Genomic DNA, 19,601 nt, shown 5'->3' on the forward strand with positions numbered 1-19,601 from the left:
CCACCATCGATACTCCTCCCCCTAGCCTTCAGGCTGCAAAATATGCTGCCAGAGCCAGTGTTTACTAATGGGCCACTAAGTTGGGAAAGGAGACACTGACCTCTCTTAGCCTGAGGAAAAACTGTAAAAAAATATATATATTAACGATGTACATACTTTCTGACAAAATAAGGAGTAACATAAAAGATACCAAGGGTAATCAAAAGGTCAATTTTCAATAGATCCACAACCCAAAGAATACTGTATCTCAACCTACCATGTGAAAAATACTGCTATGGACTGAACTGTGTTCTCCCCAAAATTCATATGTTGAATTCCTAGTCACCAATGTGACTGTATTGAGATAGGGCCTATAAGGAGGTCATCAAGGTTGAAGGAAGTCAAAAAGGTGGGGCCCTGATCTGGTATGATTAGTATTCCTACAAGAAGAGACACCCAGAGAGTGAGCATGCATGCTCTCCGCCATGCAAGAACAGTTAGAAGTCGGCCATCTGTAAGCCAAGGAGGACTTCCAAGCCTTCAGAACTATGAGAAACTTCTGTTGTTTAAGCCACTGGTCTGTGATATTTTGTTATAGCAGCCTGAGCAGACTAAGACATCTTTGTTTTTTTTGTTTTTGCTTTTTCAAAAAACTGAGAAAATTGAGTAAATACCAAGCCCAGTGCAATGTTATGGTATGTACAGGTAACAGTGCTATAGAGTGACCAGGTGTGACTGCAACACGAGCCTCAGAATAGTTCCCCATGTGTGCTTTTTAGACACACCATGATTGCATTACTAATTTTTAAAAATCTACTAAATTATGTTATTACCAACTTGGCAAAGTCAGTGGCAATATTTCTGTTGACTAAAATAAAGTGGAGTGGCTCAGTTCAAGAGCTGAGAGCAGAGCATGTCAAAATGAAAGAAGAGCAAACTGTAGACCCCTGTTTTACTTAAAGATTTCAGAAAGTTTTCCTTTCTTTATGAATAACTCCAATTAGTTAAGAGATGACATAGAAAATGAGTGAAAAGTTGCTAGATTAATTATAGTAACTGCTTGCTTTGTAGTAACATCAGTTCCCTGGAAATCTAGGTTCTGATCCCAGCACTTACTCAGATACAGTCACATGTACCTTTCATGGGCTTCACTCTGATGTGTCTCAGCAAGACCAGATCACCCACAAATTTCTAGTTCTAAAATTCATAGAAATTGGAGAGGCACAGTGGCTCACACTTGTGAGGCCGAGGCAGGCGGCTCATTTGAGGTCAGGAGTTCAAAACCAGCCTGGCCAACATGGTGAAACCCCGTCTCTACTAAAAATACAGAAAACAAAAGTAGCTGGGCATGGTGGCACATGCCTGTAATCTCAAATTTCAGCTTCTCAGGAGGCTGAGGCAGGAGAATTGCTTGAACTCGGGAGGTGGAGGTTGCAGTGAGCCGAGATCACACCGCTGCACTCCACCCTGGGTGACAGAGTGAGACTCCGCCTCAAAAAATAAAATAAAAATAAATTCCTATAAATTAACTTCTTAGGATGATTCTCAAACATTCCAGCAAATCCTTTTGTATGCTTCTGGCACAATACACATTACAGTGCCAAACTTAAAATCTTATCTTGCAGCCTGGATATCTTTTAGAAATATCTCCTTTTTCAGTACACAGTAGAAGAAAATATCAATCCTCCAGCAATCAACAGATGTGAGTTAGAAACAAAATTCCGTGGTTTGGCAAAGTAGTATTCCTTCTGCCTTACCTCTTTTGCACAAAGAAATTTCCACGGAGAAAAAAGGAATTTTTAAAGTAAGTTAGTATTATAAAAGAAAAGCAAGTTTTCTCACCTGTGGTGTCAGCTCCACTTCTAATTCACCAGATAAGTACTGTCGTTCAAATTCCGCATTTTCTCCCACATATGAAGAGACCATGCGTTTTATCTGCTTGGACCGAAGCAAAAGCCCCAAACCAAAATTGTCAACCCTAGAAGGAAAATGAAGGGAGCTTACCAAAGAGCATCTGACACAACACTATTAGATCTTTTTAAAGAGATAAAACTTTGTTAATTTAAAGAAAAATAAATCCTTTCTTATAGGCATTTAATCCACATTCTCAGTCTCCCATAACCCCAAAACTTTTGCAAGGTAGCTATCCTTTTATTTTACAGTTGAGGAAACTAAAACTCAAGAAGTTTAAGTGATTTTTTTGTGGGGGCAGGGCATGCACAGGGCAAGGTCTTGGGCAGTAAGGGACATACAGCCAATATTCACACCCATGTCAACCCTACAGTTTTACCCCACACCTTTTGTTATTTTCACAGCTGCAGTGTGATTCTGAGTTAGAAGATAAGCAAAGAGATGAATTGGTTCTTGTCCTATGCTTTGAAGGAACACATAAATGCAGTGGCAATATACTGACCCAAAAGGAAGATTTGGATGGAGAAGCTCTTTCTCTTCTAAAAAGGAGAGAGGGGCATTTTGGTATTTAAAAGAGAGATTAACATATTCATTGAAATGTGGACCCAAATTATAAATAGCTATGAACTTTTCCCTATATCATAAATCTTTTGCTCAAGAAGATTTACACATTCTTAACAAAAACAACCAAAAAAAAACCAAAAAACTAATCACAAGCCAGTGAAGAGTATAAGTGGAAACAATAATCCTGTATCTGTTAAATTATATATACTATAGTTTAATATCTTTATTATTTTAAAGCTGGCGCTCAATTTATTCTTAGAAATGGTATACACAGTGTTGATTTTATTTTTTCATTGGGTGAAAGTCTCCATGTTTATGCCTTTCTTTATTTCTATTATTTTTCGAAGCAAAATATGCCTAGAATTTAAAGTAAAGTCAATGTAACAAGATAGATAACTGAATGAATTATTTTTCCATTTCAGTCACCTTAAAGACTGAAGATCATCTTCCACTCAAGGGTCAGAAATATTTTAACCAACTAGAGAAATAAAACATTTCTAAGATAAGAATACTTGACCTTAAGCTTTTTTTAATGGTGAAATTTTTTAATGGCGAAATATTTTAATGACGAAATATTTTTTTAATGGTGAAACATTTTTAATGGCGAAATATCTTTTAATGGTGAAATATTTTTTAATGGTGAAATATTTTTAATGGCGAAATATCTTTTAATGGTGAAATATTTTTTAATGGTGAAATTTTTTTAATGGGGAAATATTTTTAGTAGCAAAACACTTTTAATGGCAAAAAGTATGATGAGACACCACCACAAACATGAAGGGATGGCCAAAAAATAAGAAAATACCAAGTCTCGACAAAGATGTGAAACAATCAGAACTCTCATATGTGCCAAGGGGAATGTAAACTGAAATGACCACCTTGGAAAAACTGTTAGTACCTACTAATGTTCAATATATCCATATGCTATGTGTGAGCAATTCCATTCTGGGTCTATAACCGACAGAAATGCATACTTAGTTTCATCACAAGGCATGTACAAGAAAATTCATAGCAGCACTATTCACTATGGCCAAAATTGGAGCCTCCCAAATGCTCATCAGCAAAATAGATAACTGTGGCATACTACATAATGAAGTGGGGTATAGCACTGAGAATGACTCATCTATAACCATTAGCAACAACGGTTGAATCTCACAGAATAATGTTGAGCTAAAGCCAGACACAAGAGTATACTCTGAAATATTCCTTTAATATGATGTTCAAAATCAGACAAAACAAATCTATGAGGATCAAAAGTAAAGCTAATTAAATGTTGGTAGTGGGAGAAGAGAATAGTGCCTGGAAGGTACAGGAAGAGGGCTTCCTGGGGTACTGGTCATGTTCCATTTATCTATCTGGGCATTGATGACATGGGTGTGCAGCTTGTAAAACTCCATCAAACTGTATTTATGAGATGTTCACTTTTCTATATTACTCCATACTATGCTTCAAGAAAGCCTTTTAAGAGACAGAAATGTAGTGATAAGGACCAGAGTGCTTCCTAGAACCAGAAGTTTTTATTTACAATCTCTCCCTCCTAATTCCTTTAGTGCTCTGTTGGTTCCTTCCCTACAGAGCTTGTGTCGTCTACAAGGTTCATTCATCTAAAACTCCCTTACTGAGTGTTTATTCAACCACAGGTTTGTTAATTCATCTAAAACTCCCTTACTGAGTGCTTATTTGACCACAGGTTTGTTAATTCATCTAAAACTCCCTTACTGAGTACTTATTCTACCACAGGTTTGTTAATTCATCTAAAACTCCCTTACTGAGTGCTTATTCTATCCCTGTGTCAGGCTCTGGAGCTACAATCATGAATAAGACCTGGTCCTGGGCAGCTTTGAAACTGAGAAAAGAAACACATAATCCATAATCACAACAGAGGGAGAGACATGCTAAGGGAATTAGGCACAAATTGTGATAATTCTGAAAATGGAGAACCCAACTTTTGGGGAGGAGAAAGATAGCACAAAAAATCTTACAGGAGATGGCACTTACACAGACATAGGGAAAAAAAACATTTTGAGAACAGTGTGGGGTGGAGGTGTAGAGAGAAACAGACAGACAGACAGCTTTGCAAAGATGCACTCAGTAAACTACATGTTGAGTGTTCCTGGGAGTATGGACTGAGGGCAACAGCATGTGGGAGGGGAGAAGGCAGGACCAGTTGTGATCAGCCTTGTGGGATTTCATCCTGAAAGACAGGAAGCCCCTGTAAAAAGTTTTAAGCGGAAAAGTAACAGTATGATTAGCTGGAAAGGTTGAAAGATGAAAGGCCGGGATATCAGTGAAGAGACTCAAAGTAGTCCAAACAAGCAACAGTGAGAGTCTGAGCTAAAGCAGTGGGAATGGGAATGGAGAAGGGAGAAATCAAGAGGGTCTTTGAGGGAAATAATTCATAAGACTTGTTGCCCATCCTGATGTAGCTGCAGACTCACTCCAGAATTCTGGCTTTGGTGATGGAATATAAACAAAGTTGGTTGGGGGAAATTAACGAGCACTAGTGACGCCTACTTACTTGATCTGGAAAGGTGTTAAGTATGTGACAAACCACTGACATTTCTCCTGATACGACCTGTTCTCCCAACTTCATTCCACTCTCCACTCTCATACTCTCATACTCCTCACACCGACAAGTGACCATTCCAGCTCAGCTGATTCCTTCCCAATTCTCAGAATTTCATTTCCAAACCTCTTTCCTACACCCGGCACTCCGGACACAATGAACACTTCAAAGGGTCTAGGTAACAGGTAATTGTCAACCTCCTACTCAACTTGTTTTGCACCCCTACCTTCAAATGCTGAATCTGATAAGATTTCCCATCCACCACGGATAGAAAAGAAATAGCTGCATGACTTACTGTCACTTGGTTCAAAAGAAAACTAACGCCTAAGTAACATAAGCATTTTCAAGAGTACTTTTGAGCTAGAATGCCCTGCAAGTTAAGAATACATTTGTCCACTAGAGGTCACCAGATGCCTAAGGATTCCGTTGTTTAAGGGCTGTCTCCCCATTACTCTCAATGCATACAATGCCTTCTGAGTTTTTAACCTACTCCTAGTACCTGGCTAGGTCCCCACAATTCTATTCCCCCAAATTCAACTCCACTGCAACCTTCCCATCTCACCTCATGGCAGGCTCACCTTACAGATCCTCAGCCCAAAACTAATGCAGCGATCTTTGACTTCTCTCACAAACTCCACATTGAATCTATCAGGAAATCCTGTTTCCGCCTTCAGAATCTGGCCATTTCTCACTCTCTCCTTGGTACTCTGCACTATCTTGCCAGGGTGCTGCAAACCCTCCCTGCTTCCGCTCCCTCACAACATGGCAGCCAAAGCAAGCCATATAAAATGTAAGTCAGAACATATCACTGCTCTTGCTCACACCCTTGTGATGGTACTTTCATTCAGAGTAAAATCAAAGGTCTCCAGAGTGGCCTGCAAGGTCCCATGTGATCAGATGCCCTTTGATGTCCCCAACCTCACTCCACCCATTCTCCTTTTGGCTCACTTCTCTTCCTCTCCTGGCCTCACCATCCCTCCAACATACCCACATATCCCACCTGGTGCCTTTGCACTGGACTTCCCCTGTCTCAAACTCTTCTTTCAGACATCTGCATGGCTCACTCCCTCACTTCCTTCAAGTCTCTGGTCATACGTCACCTCAGTGAGTCCCATCCTGATCACCCAATTTAATATTAAAACCTGCCCCTCCACTTTCACACTCCCATTTCCCATTACTTTTTTTTTTCCTTTTCCAAGGTACATATAACTTAACATATTGGAAAGTTTACTTATTTGTTATGTTACTATTATAGTCCACCTCTCCCCCACTAGAGCATTTGGTCCATGAAGCAGAAATCTTGGTCTGTTTTATTCACTATTGCTTTCTAAGCTGAACACTTGTTAAATTGATTTATTGCTCAATTCCACTGTCCACCTCCTCACTGGCTCTTCTCTAATAATAGTGAAAACCTCCAAGTCATTACACTGGATACCTACTGTTTGTCCCTCTGTATCCATTCTCCAACCTCCAGCCTGCTCTGGACCTCAGATGGCTGCCCTGTAGACTAAATTGAGGGGTCCGCTTGCCCTCTGGCTTCTGATCGGGTTCAGCCACTCTGACTGGGTTCACCCAGTGGGAGGCACCATCAAGAGGATGTGGGTGAGGGGAAAATGTTGGGATTTCTATTCCTCTGGCTCTCTCCCTGAGAAGTTACAGCCTGTTGGATAACCCCCTCCATAAAGCTTTTTTCCAGGTCCTAGTAACAGCTCCCTCCCTTCACTCCTTCAGACCTGGGGCTGTTAACAGCACCCTTCCAATACAAACTCCAGGGTTCTTTATTACTCATTTTTCCCTCAGCCCTGACCATTCCACTGAAAAGGCTCCCTTTGGTAAACTCCTCAACTACTCAGAAAATTCAATTACGTTTGATATCCTCTGGAGCCCAGACTAATAAAGTTGTAATGAAATAATTCATGAAGGTAGATATGATCCATTTTACTTTCTGTAGTTTTAAATATCTGAAACTCCTACAGGCCAATAGTAAAGCCAGAATATAGTTCGACATTGATTGACTTGGGAATTTTTCTAACTACTCTCTTCTGGATCTCTTTGGCTTTTCAACCCAATACCCATTTTAAGTTGGCTCTATTTGGAGATCACATCTCTTTATTCATTTATGTTAGCTCTGAGAATCATTGTTTATATGGGCTTTGCTTTGTTTTTAGACTAGTATCCTGGCATAGCAATCAAGCAGTGCATAAGACACTAGCCCCACGTGCACTACCTGACTAGTTCTTCAGGTCTTGAAAATGCTGTCAGCTTACAATGAGAGTGTTTCTTGCCACATACTTTACAACCCAAATTTGGCAAGTGTATATCTTACCTATTATCAGACATTGATGATATAAAATTAGTAAGACAAGTCCCTTACCTATAAAGGCTTACAAGATAAAGAAAAATAGAAGTGATCTTTTGCAAATGGGGAATATATCATTTCTAACAGAGACATGTATATTAAACCATCTTATAGCTCTTTAATACTAAAGACAATGCTGATAAGACCTTCAAAAAGATTGGTGCTTTCCTTTAATAGCCAACATTTTTTAGCATACTAAAGAGAGATATGATCTTTTTCCTGCATCACAACAAACCTGGGTTTCAAACATTTTGGTGACTAGAAAAAGTCTAAGGCCAAGAATTCACTAATGAGACACATTATTATAAAGCAAAAAGATACTGCATCGGAGACAATGTTCTGGAAATATTTTCATGTTCTGAATCTGAAATTTAATTTGCTGATTTTCTGAAATCTCATTAATTGGCAATTCTTGCCAAGGTAAGATAAATAAAAATAAAGTTGGGATTACTTACCAAGTTGTATTTCTTTTGTTTACTTTTCATTTTAGACATACTTAAATCTGGATTAGATAATTATATTTAATATATCAAGAGTACCAAAAACAAAATGCTTCATTTAAATATAATGCTAATTTATGACATACAGTAATTTCCCCTCGCGCCCAATCTGCAGTTTCATTTTCTGTGGCTTCAATTACCCAGTCAACTGCAGTCCACAAATATTAAATGGAAAATTCCAGACATATAAAATTCATAAGTTGTAAGTTGTGCACCATTCTGAGTAACGTGATGAGCTATCATCATCCTACTCCATCCTGCCTGGGATGTGAATCCCCCCTTTGTCCAGCATATCTACACTGTATATACTACTCTCCTGTTCTTCACTTAGTAGCCACGATGGTAATCAGACAGATTGCTGAAGTATTTGCTGTGCTTATGTTCAAGTAGTCCTTATCTTACTTAATAATGGCCCCAAAGCACAACAGTAGTGGTGCAGGCAACTTGGATATGCCAGAAAGAGGCCGTAAAGTGCTTCCTTTAAGTGAAAGATCTAAGTAAGAATGAATCTTTTATCCATTAAATTTCAAAGAAAGAGAAAAATATGTGCTAGTTTTGCTGTCATATCTCAAACTGCAAAAGTTATAGCCACAGAGCATAATAAGAGCTTAGTTAAGATGGAAAAGACATTAAATTTGTGGGTGGAAGACAAACAGAAATACATTCCCAGTGACAGCAATTGGGTTGAGTATTAGCCATGATTTCAGAACACATCCCCCTCGAATAAGGGAGGACTTCTGTAGTTACATGAGACAAATGAAATCTTTCATGAGCTGAGCACAGACGTTCAAGTATACATCCCAGGAATTGGTTAGCCCTTCCCAGAAAAAATAACTAAATCCTAGGGAATGCCCATAATCAGTTCATGGCCTACATCTGATTATTAACTCCTTCAGAGCTGCAGCTTCCTCAACAAAGAACAAGGGCACAGCAGAGAGGTCACTGCCTTTATCTTGAGGTTCAAAGTCATTGGTACAGAACCAGACATTTTAGAGTGATAGACTGACCATTGGGCTCTCAAAAAACTATTATACCTGACTAGTATAGTAGTATATATATGCACACACACACAAGTAATTATAGGTGTAGGTACATATGTATAATCAGATTTCTTAGCCTTTGACATAACAGCATCTATTCTGCATCAAGAATCTTATACTGATCTGCAGTATCTAAGCATAAAGCTATCTGGAAAACTGAAAGTGCTGATAATCAAAAGTATGTATAATCAAGTCAAATTAAAGGGCATAAGATATGTTTAAGAGTTATCAAGTTGTCATAAACAAGTCACTTCTCTATTTTCAGATGATCTGAAAAGTCAGTTAAACAAGGGACAGATGATTTCTACAATTCCATTCCCCTCCAACACACAGTAACTCTGAGACTCAGACTTACAGGCTCAGGACAGTAGGGAATACATAACTACTGTAAATAAAGGAGATTGGTCATGTAATATATATGTCAAAGATAAGTAAAATTCAGCATACAAAGAAAGGCTAAAAGTCTCTAAAGGAACTCAAAAAGGGCAAGATCAATAAAGACTAGAAAAGTTTCTGTAATTGGATAAGGATACTTTGAGGACATATAACTTAAGTCTAATCCTGAGAGATGTGGATAGACAGGAAAGAAGGGGGACAGTCTCCCAGAAGGAAACAGACTCACAAAAGGAAAAATGAGCACAAAAGTAGCATCAGTTTTATTTCCTAAATAACCTACACTATTTATTCTAAACTGCATTTATAATCGGCTAAAATGCCAACTGGGTGATTAAAAACATAAAATCCTTGAAGTCTTTAATTGTTGAGAGCTGATGACTTACCATTTTGTAAAAATAAAAATATGGCTTTTCCTAACATAGCTAAATGTACCTTAATGTGCATGCCATTATTAAAATGATGGCTTGTTTCTGACCACCGTAATATGCAATCCTATTATCTTAAGTGCTGGCTGCATATCCACCTTCCAAGACCAGCCATGTTTTTGTGATTAATAGTATCCCTTTATTTATGATCTAGAATGATGGCACTGCTAAAAGAAAGGGCTTTAAACAGATTTCAAATTGATGCCCACCTTGCTTTATAAATGATCTAATAAATAACATAATACCTTTAAATTTTAAAATACAAGACTTAATTTGAAGATATATATTCTAACTTCAATATATTTTAAGTTTAGAAAAATAAAAGCACATCACATTAAGATATAAAGTCTTAATTTATATCTTTATACTAGATGAAGCAAGTCTGCTTTACTTATGAAGGATGGTACCAAAAACATTTGGATAAATGTAACCACCCCTCTTGACCTTGTTAAACACTAGATTTTGATGCTTGGACATATTGCTCATGTGAATAGGAGAAAACTTCATTTCATTGATAAACTCTGTTTAAATATTGAGAATTGGCATTTCTCTCCAGCCAATTGTTTTTAAAATGCACACTTACCCTGCATTGTTGCTGACTGCAGTTAGTCCTTTTACTCCAGTTTTCAGTAAAGCATCTATAAGATTCTCTGGAATTCCACATAGCCCAAAACCTATATTAAGCCCAAACAATAAACAATCTGTAAAGGGGGTAACAATGTTCTTTCAGAGAAGTGTGTGTTATTGTTTTTAAGAGGGAAAGAAAACAAAGCACATTATTAGATCTACTAAGCAAAATACACAGATATATCTCAGCAGCTAAGTAAATGGTCATATAGCTGTATCCAAATGTTTTGCACCATTATATCACATATCACCACCCAGTCTTTGAACCACAAGTATAAGGCCAAGTGCAACCAGTTTATATGGCTACTCATTGCTCAGTTTGCACTTAACTATACATCTATTGTTTTCCTGCTTTGTAAATCAGTTTTTCTATAACTTTTTCAAGAATGTTTATATGTCTGAGTAGATTTTGCATAGTTGGAAGCCTAAGCCCAAAACTGTCATTTCTTTATATTTTCCATGATTACTCAAATTGTATTGGGTTTAAAATGAACATTCAATGACTTACTTGAATAAGTGGGGATCAATCCTAAAAATAATCCTTGATATTATTTATCAGAAGCAGGCAGCAAGTTGGGTGCGGGTGGCTCATGCCTGTAATCCCAGCGCTTTGGGAGGCCAAGGTGGGCAGATCACTAGAGGTCAGGAGTTTGAAACCAGACTGGCCAACATGGTGAAACCCCGTCTATACTAAAAATACAAAAATTAGCCAGGAGTGATGGCGCGTGCCTGTAATCCCAGCTACTTGAGAGGCTAAGGCAGGAGAATCGCTTGAACCCGAGAGGCAGAGGTTGCAGTAAACTGAGATCGCACCACTGCACTCCAGCCTGGGCGACAAAGTGAAACTCCCTCTTGAGATTCCAAACAAGAAGCAGCAATAGAATTGGCAGTGGGGGAGGTCAATACATGTCTACGGGGTCTCTGAAGGTGTAAGCTTATGAGATTAATGCAAACATTTTAAGTTAAAAAATTGGGATCTAGGGATTTTTTTCAAAGCTATTAATAAAACATGACTACTTTGAAGCTTCAGTTTTTCAAAACAGAAACACACAAATACACATGCACACACACACACACACACAGAGAAAGTAAAATATTAAATGCTAAACCTTGCTAAACTTGTAGGAAGGAGACACTAATAAAATAGATGATACCATAATATGTACAATAAATAATGCATAATAAAATAATTATCATTTTTATACATCTTTGTCATTGTGATTTGCCTGCTTCATTTAAAAACATAAGGACATTACCATAATATGAAAACAGTGTTAGTACTCACCACCAACCAAAACCGTGGCACCATCAGGGATGTCTTTTACAGCTTCTACTGGATCTGTATAAAACTTGGTATGGCGATGAGCACTGGTGGAAAAGGAACAAACACATCCCTGAAATATTAAAAAAAAAAATTGATAATCATTTGGAGATACAGCTTTCTTTGTGTGTGTAGCAATTTATTCAATTGATAGACAAATGATAATTTCATTATCTCCTTTATATATACACGTTTTTAATTGCCAGGTAATAACTGTATATAATGTATACATTTATACAGGTAATACATGTATATATTTATGGCATACATGGTGTTTTTATATGTATAGTAGACCCCCCTTATCCACAGGTTCCCTTTCTGAGGTCTGTCACCCCAGGTAAGTACGGTACAATAAGATTTGAGAGAGAGAATGCATTCTTATAACTTTTATTACAGTATATTGTTATAACTGTTCTATTATTAGTTATTGTGACCAATGTCTCATAGTCTAATTTGTAAATTAAAACGAATGATACACATATGTAGGAAAAACAACTTATATAGGGTTTGGTACTAACACAGGTCAGGCATCCACTGGGGTTTTGGAACATATTCCCCTCGGATAAGGGAGGATACTATATACATCGTTGAACAGCTAAATCAAGCTATTTATAAATGCACACACTTTTTTGTGGTAAAGCAATTTTCTAGTAGACAATATATTATTAACCATAGTCGCCATGGTGTTCAACAGATCTCTTGAACCTACTCCTCCTAAATAAAATTATGTATCCTTTGACCAACATCTCACCAAACCCCTCACCGCCAGCCTCCATAACCACCATTTCACCTTTCTGTCTGGGATACTATCCCTCTGTTTAAAAGCCTGGAGCTTTAAGTGACTCATACTTAAAAGTAGGATGGATATTTTATCCACAGATTATCACTGAAGTCCCCTTGTAACAGATGTCTTCTATTACATAAGGGAAAGTTCTAACTCCATCATTTGTGGCCATCCAAAAGAATGAAAGTAGAAAGAAAAGTCCATATACTGGAATTCAAATTCATAGCAATGGTGTCATCAAGCATCAGTTTCTGGTAACCCAATCTTCCATTAATCAACAAGTATTTACTGTAAACCTACCATGTGCCAAGTCCTGTACTATTTATTCCAACATAGTTAAGTATTAAGACATGAGCACTGCTCTCTAAGAAATTAAAGCCAATATAAACAAAACACATACCTACAGAGTTGGGCCCCAGGTTCAATATTAAATGTCAAAGAATGCCTCCTAGAGGGACAAGAACACCTTACAAAACAACTCATCCTCGTATGGGGCTTAAGGTTTATGGAGGCTACATAAAAGGAACAAACCATTATCTACAAGGAAGGTAAGTCTAGCCTTACCGCAGTGTACTATTTGGTCCCAAATGAGTCACCTAGTGAATATTCATGAGCAATCAGTTGTAAACTTTTCCCTTTCCTCTACTTCATCCACACTATGCACAAAAGAAAACAAGAAAGCAGATTCTGTAGCAATCATTCATACTCAATATCACCTCTCCTCTATTCTCACTATACAGTCAGCCTAAACAGAAAGAATAACATCTGAATCCTGGTATACTGCCACCTTAACATGCCAGTTATGGGCTCACATCCACTGCCTAACAGTCTCCCAGACAGACACAACCTGAAGTGGTCAAGGTGACAGCATAAATGTCTATCATTCTTTTCTTCCTCTAAAAATAAGCCAGCACACTGCTCAAACCCTGAGAAATAAGTCTAGGCAGAGATAGAAAGGGCTTGACCCACAAAGAGTTTTCCCTCTTTACTATCCTCAAGTAGCAAGTATTCATCTGCTTCTGTTTTAAACATATATTTTTTTAACATATTGGAAATCACAAGTGTGATAGCCTGAATAAACAGGCCAACAGAAGGATCGTAAGATAAAGTTGAGGATATCTCCTAGAGACACTTAAAAAATGCAGATATCTAATCCAACCAATTCATTTTACAGGTCAAATTTTTGAAGCTTAGAAGGATCTTGTAATTTACCCAAAACTGTGTTAAAGCAAGATCAGATCCAAGGTTTTATTTGGCCTTCTACCTCAGGGCCTTTCTACTACAATATGCTTCTCTCCATGTTTTTTGAAACCTCTCATACTCCACTTCTCGTTTATTGATGTAAAACAAATCTTTGTGAGTGTTCTATTTCTTCCTGTATTACTCTTCTGTCATTATCTCCACCCAAAAGTGAAGAGTCAGGCCCTTATAGCTGGAAGGGGAAGAAAATTAAAGGGTTCATCCACAGCTCAACAGTCTGTGTGATAAGATCACCCTAACTATTTCAATATGCTGAGAAACACAAATCCCACATAGAGAGGAAGTTGGAAGAAAACTCATTTCCCCTATATACCTATAGAGGCTTTTTAGATTCAGGTATCCATTCCCTCAAGGATTTATCCTTTGAGTTACAATCCAAATACACTTGAAGTTATTTTTAAATGTACAATTAAGTTGTTATTGACTATAGTCACCCTATTGTGCTATCAAACAGTAGGTCTTATTCATTCTTTCTATTTTTTGGTACCCATTAACCATCACCACCTCTCCCCTGCCCACAAATAAAAGCATATAACCATAGGCTTGTCAAGAATTCTATTTTGTTGTTTCATCTGATAGTTTTCACTACAGTTAGAAATTACCAAAGAGCTTGCCACACTCTCTGCAAAAAAATATACCTCAAAAGTATTTTAGAGAAGATATGTTTACCCAGATAATCAAAAGTTAAAAGCATAAAGTGAAGATGTTTTCCAGGTAATCTGAGAAGGGCTCAAGACAATGAAGAACCTGCAGGTACTCATTTTTTTCATTATTCATATATTCAGTTAACAATATTTGTTGATATTTGATATCTATTTACTAAGAGGTCAACTTGTACTACAACAGATTCTATCCTAAGAAACCCTAACATGTAGTTTAGGAGATAGTGTGGCATAATAGATCATGCTCTTGGGATCAAAAAATACCCTTGCTTCAAATTCCAATTCTGCCACAGTTGTATGAATCTAGGAAAATTACTTAACCACTGCATCTCTTTTTCATGGGGGGAGAGGGTATTTTAAGTTTACAAAAAGATGATAATTGTTTTCTAGGAATGTAGTAAGGATCAAATGATGTTATATACAGAAGCCCTGCTGCAGGACTATAGAAGACACCCAGGGGATACTAGCTTCCTTTGGAAAATGCAAACTTTTCTTCATTCTCCACTAGGGCAGTAAGATCAACTTGTCATTTATTGGAGTTTAGTTTTAATTTTAATTGTATATAAAGTATATATTTATGCAGGTAATAAATGTATATATTTATGGCATACATGGTGTTTTTATATGTACAGTAGACCCCCCCCCCCCCGCTTATCCACAGTTTCCCTTTCTGAGGTTATGTATATATATAACATATTCTGATGTTATATACAGGAGCCCTGTGCCTGGACTATAGAAGATACTCAGGATGTTAGCTTCCTTTGGAAAATGCAAACTTTTCTTTATTCTCTACCAGGGCAGTAAGACCAAATTGTCATTTATTGGAGTTTAGTTTTAATTTTTAACCACCTCACTCTACCCTATACACACACTCCACTGATTTTACAAAGAATGTTTTTAAACACAATTCGTACTGTAGCAAATTAACCCAGGTGATCTTTGTTGAAGGTTTTCAAAAATACATAGGTCTTAGCTTTAAGATTACTTTAACATGAGGTGATATTTATTTTGTCAACTTACAGTTAAATAAATGACAAGGAACAGCTGATATTGTCCAAGTAAGTATCAGAGTTTGAGAAACAAAAGTGTCTTTATATGGAGAGAAGTAAAGAGATACGTTATAAGGAAAAGGCAGTAATATGTGAGTGGATACACTCACAGACCTGCAGAGCATGGCATCACTGCCAAGAGGTAGCGATGTGTGTGAAAACACTTCAGCTGTCCAGAAGTGGACCAGTGTCTACCAAAGGTAGAATTTTCACCTTGAACTAAACACTGCCAATTATGCACATGTGACAAGAATAAATCCCAAGGAGCTCACAGAGAGTTACAACACTAGGCAATTCTCTACAGCAGTGGTGTGCATTGTTATTGAGGGAACATACATGTTCTTCTCCAATGCAGGAGGGATATTCAGTGCTCCGAAGCAGCACAAATGAAGGAGTAATTCATTCTACCTGGTGGACTAGAAAACCAGAGTTTGCCAGGTGTTAAATACTTGTCAGGACAGTGATTCCAAACAGGGGAGCCACATGAGTAAGAGTTCAGCGATATGAAAAGGCTGTGTGGTTACAGACATGCGGGATCAGGTCTCACGAAGAGAGGTTCATGAAGATCAGGCTGGAGAAGCAGACTGAGGCAGTTTGTAAAAAGCCTTACAGACCACACTGCAGAGTTTCTTTTTTCTTTTCTTTTCAATTTTTCTATTTCCATAGGTTTTGGGGGAACAGGTAGTATTTGGTTACATGAGAAGTTCTTTAGTGGTGATTTGTGACTTGATCATTCAATGAGGAAGGGACAGCAAAGCTTTTGAAACAGATGTCACAACTCAAAGGAAGCCTGAATTAAGAAAGTGGTTGGAAACTCATTATTTCTTTCCTTCACCCATTTGTACCAACTATACAAAATACTGGGGCTACAAAGTTAAAATATTAAAAATAAAACACAGACATAGTCCCTGCTATAATGAAACTTACAAACTAGCAAAGATAGTAGTCATTAAATAATTACAAAATTTTAAACACAATCATAGTATTTAATTGGGGAGCTATAAGGAAGAAACAGTTGCTGAGAAAAAATGCCAGGGACAGCACTGAGGAACATTTCAGAAAGAGGCACACATATGACACTTGGTGATCAATTGGAAGTGCAGCAAGGAGAAGAGAAGATGGTTCCAGGATTTCCAGCTTATATAATGGATGGATACTGGTGCTGTTAAGCACAGTGAAAGAAGAACAAAACAAGGAATGGGAAAGCCACTTTATGGCTAGTTTGCTTTGGATCAGAAAGAGTTTTAAGCACCAACTGACATCCAAGTGAAGTTCACCAGTTGCACCAGAAGAACTGCAGCTCAGGAGAGTCTGAGGTTGGAATGAGATTTCGGAAAAGACAGTGTCAAGGATGAATGGTGGGTAAAGTGTTAGTGGTACTCTTATAATCTTTTCCCCACTAATAATTTTCTATAGTGAAAATAGTATTAAATGCTCCCCACTGCTCCGCAGTAATAATGAAGAAAAGAAGATACCTTTCAATAGTCTATTTTCGCCCAAGTCCATGCCAAATAACTCTGAAAGGGGCAGTCAGTCCCCAGACCAGCAGCATCAACAGCACCTGGAACTTATCGATGCAAAATTTAGGGCCCCACCCAGGACCTATTAAATTAGAAATTCTGCGGGTGGGTACAGCAATCTGTTTTAGAAAACCTCCAGGTAATGCTGATGCACTCTCAGGTCTGAGAGACACTGGGCTTGCCCATCATAAAAACTTTAAACATTTAAGAAAATAACTATCTCATTTCAGCTGTTAGTTATGTTTAGTGGAAAAACTCATGGTTTCTGTTTGCCTGGAGGGTTCTCTCATCCGTACGTTAAACATGTGTAGAATAGCTCATTTATGCAGAGTAGTGTGTTTGTTGAGGGAGACTAAGTGTAAGGCACAAATATGGTCTCTGCCATCGGGGAACTGTCATCTGGTTGAGGAGACAATATACACATCTGAAAAGTTAAACAAGTAGATAAGCGGTACAGTTCAACAGAAGCAGCAGGTGAGGATTTAAAGTGCTAAACAATAAGGGCACTAAGAGCCACAAGCTAGGGGAATAGTGGAAGGCAGGAGTTAGACCTATGATAATCAAGCCTGACAGGGCTAAGTTTGAACTCTGTATGAACTTTTAATGAGATATAGCAGAACCCCTTATTTGCATCTCGTCCCTCTAAGAAGAGGTTTGCTGAGCTTCGGAAATGGTTTAATGACATACTCAAGATGGAAAAGACTTGAAGTGAGTAAATTACAGTTGGGCAAATAAGTAACTGTCAAAAGAAGGAACGTTCTTGACCTCGGCCCAAGGGTATCGCTGTGCTCTGGTTTGCATTAGCTTCAGCACCGCTGCAATCTCACTGAAGGTCAAGTTCCCTTTTAATAATGCTTTATATATCCAAGTCTATCTGCAGTTATAAAAATGCTTCCTAAGAGGCATTTAAGAGTAAAATGGTCCGGTTCTGAATCATTCCCTAGCACCTACCGAAGGAGCTCAGTGGCTCCTCTGTATTCTCAGCGGTCAGGGACTGGATGCAGGAAACAGCAATGGGGCCAGGCAGGCACGCTTCAGGAGTAAGCATCGTGTGCATGGCACGCTGTCAAGCTCAGACCTATTATTGAATACCAAGGAAGAGGCTCCCGCGATTGAGACGGCGGGAATAAAGCCACCCTCCTGGTCCTGTAATTCGCTCCTAGGGCTCCAGACAGGGGTGGGCTTACAAGCGAGGACAGTGCATAGGGCAAAACCACAAGTCAGTCCACGGTGGGAATGCCTCCACATACCATTCGGTGGAGAGTTGGCAGTGGGGCACAAAAAGGATTTCAAAGGGCTCTGAAAACCGAAAGCCCCTAACCCGGATACGAGGGACCTCGAGAGAAAGGTTTGTCCGCCCCTGCAGCCCAGGCGCGAGCCAGGGACACACCTCGGATGGTTTCCCAGCTTGGCCGGCAAGACGCCCTGGCGAGCGCTCCAGTCTGCGGGGCAGCAGAGCCAAATAGGGAGGAGAGGATGGGAGCGGCATTCCACACCCGCCGCACCCGGCATCCAGCCCCGGTGAACTCGAGCAAAGCCATGGCTAACCCAGCCTCCGGTTCTGGGCCTCTAGAGGTTCCTCTGCCCAGAGATCCAACATCGGAGGCGCAAACCTATCCGCTGTTGCCTCACTCCTAAACCTCCATACACTGGCGCCCTCCTCCCACCGTTCAGACCCTCAGAGTCCCTTTCCAAGGGCGGGTGCCAGGAGGGACGCCGGCGAGGGCCAAAAGGATCGGGAGCGCTGCCAGGAGTCCTCCCGCCCCTTCTCAGCCTCTCCGCGCGCTTCTTTACCGCGTCTCGATCCATCAGGGAAGCGACTGCAGAACCAAGCAAAGGCGGTCATCCGAGGGGCCGGCGAGGCCAGGAACGCGTCGCGGCGTGTCCGTGACCAGGGCACCGCGCCACGGATGCCAGATCCCAGGCTGGAGAGAGAGGGTAGGGGCAGAGGAGAAAACGTAGGCACTACTCAGGGTTTGGTCCACGTTTTTCCTGCCCATGGCCTTCCTCTTATCCCGCACTTTACCTTGTACCAGGTTCCCCCAGATCCGCGGGCAGAGGCGCAGAGCCGAAGCCCGGAGGAGAGGAGTTTGAGAGCCGCCATCTTCGGGCGGTGAGGCAGGAGGCGGCTGCGGGCTGGAGCGCGCGTTTGAGCGTCGGTGCGCGCTGTCCCGGGCGCCGCCGAGTCACTGCGAAGGAAAACGGGGCGGGCTGGAGGCTCGACAGCGCGTCGATGACGTCCTCCCGGCCTTTCGAGGCGCACGCCACGGGCGCGCTGCTGGCTGCTGCTTTTAAAAGAAGTGAGGCTGGGCGGGGCCCCGGCGGGGAGAAGACGCTCTGCGCAGCAGGGGCGGATCGCGGGGAATTTCCTCTCAGCGCCGCAGGTGTCTGGGCGTGTGCAGATGTGTTGGCACGCACTTGCCGCTGCAGCCCCTCTGTTGGCCCTTTAGCTTCGATGGGGCGCTGGTGGCCGCCTCTCACTAGGTGGTGGATGAGTCTTAGCCTAGGGTTCAGGGCCCTCGGGCCGCGGGAGGATCTCCCGCCAAGCTTGTTGCTTTTCCAAGTCAGTGCCTGGCGCGTGTGTGGGTTGCATAGGGGCACCCCTCGAGGCCCCCTTCTCTTCTCCCGCCTGGACTGC

General features: G+C 40.1%; 1 protein-coding gene across 1 annotated transcript in view; it reads right to left on the reverse strand.

Moving 5' to 3' along the window:
• Positions 1–19,229, reverse strand: part of OXCT1 (3-oxoacid CoA-transferase 1) — a gene marked incomplete at its 5' end in the record, with an annotated part of 139,601 nt that extends 120,372 nt beyond the window's left edge. Inside the window, 4 exon segments of the mRNA NM_001133195.1 lie at positions 1,822–1,957; positions 10,324–10,414; positions 11,653–11,761; positions 18,990–19,229. Coding sequence (NP_001126667.1) covers positions 1,822–1,957; positions 10,324–10,414; positions 11,653–11,761; positions 18,990–19,067 — 414 coding nt within the window.
• Positions 19,230–19,601: the final 372 nt, after the last annotated feature.

Source organism: Pongo abelii, chromosome 4 (genome assembly GCF_028885655.2).
Source record: "Pongo abelii isolate AG06213 chromosome 4, NHGRI_mPonAbe1-v2.0_pri, whole genome shotgun sequence".
Taxonomy (NCBI): Eukaryota; Metazoa; Chordata; class Mammalia; order Primates; family Hominidae; genus Pongo; species Pongo abelii.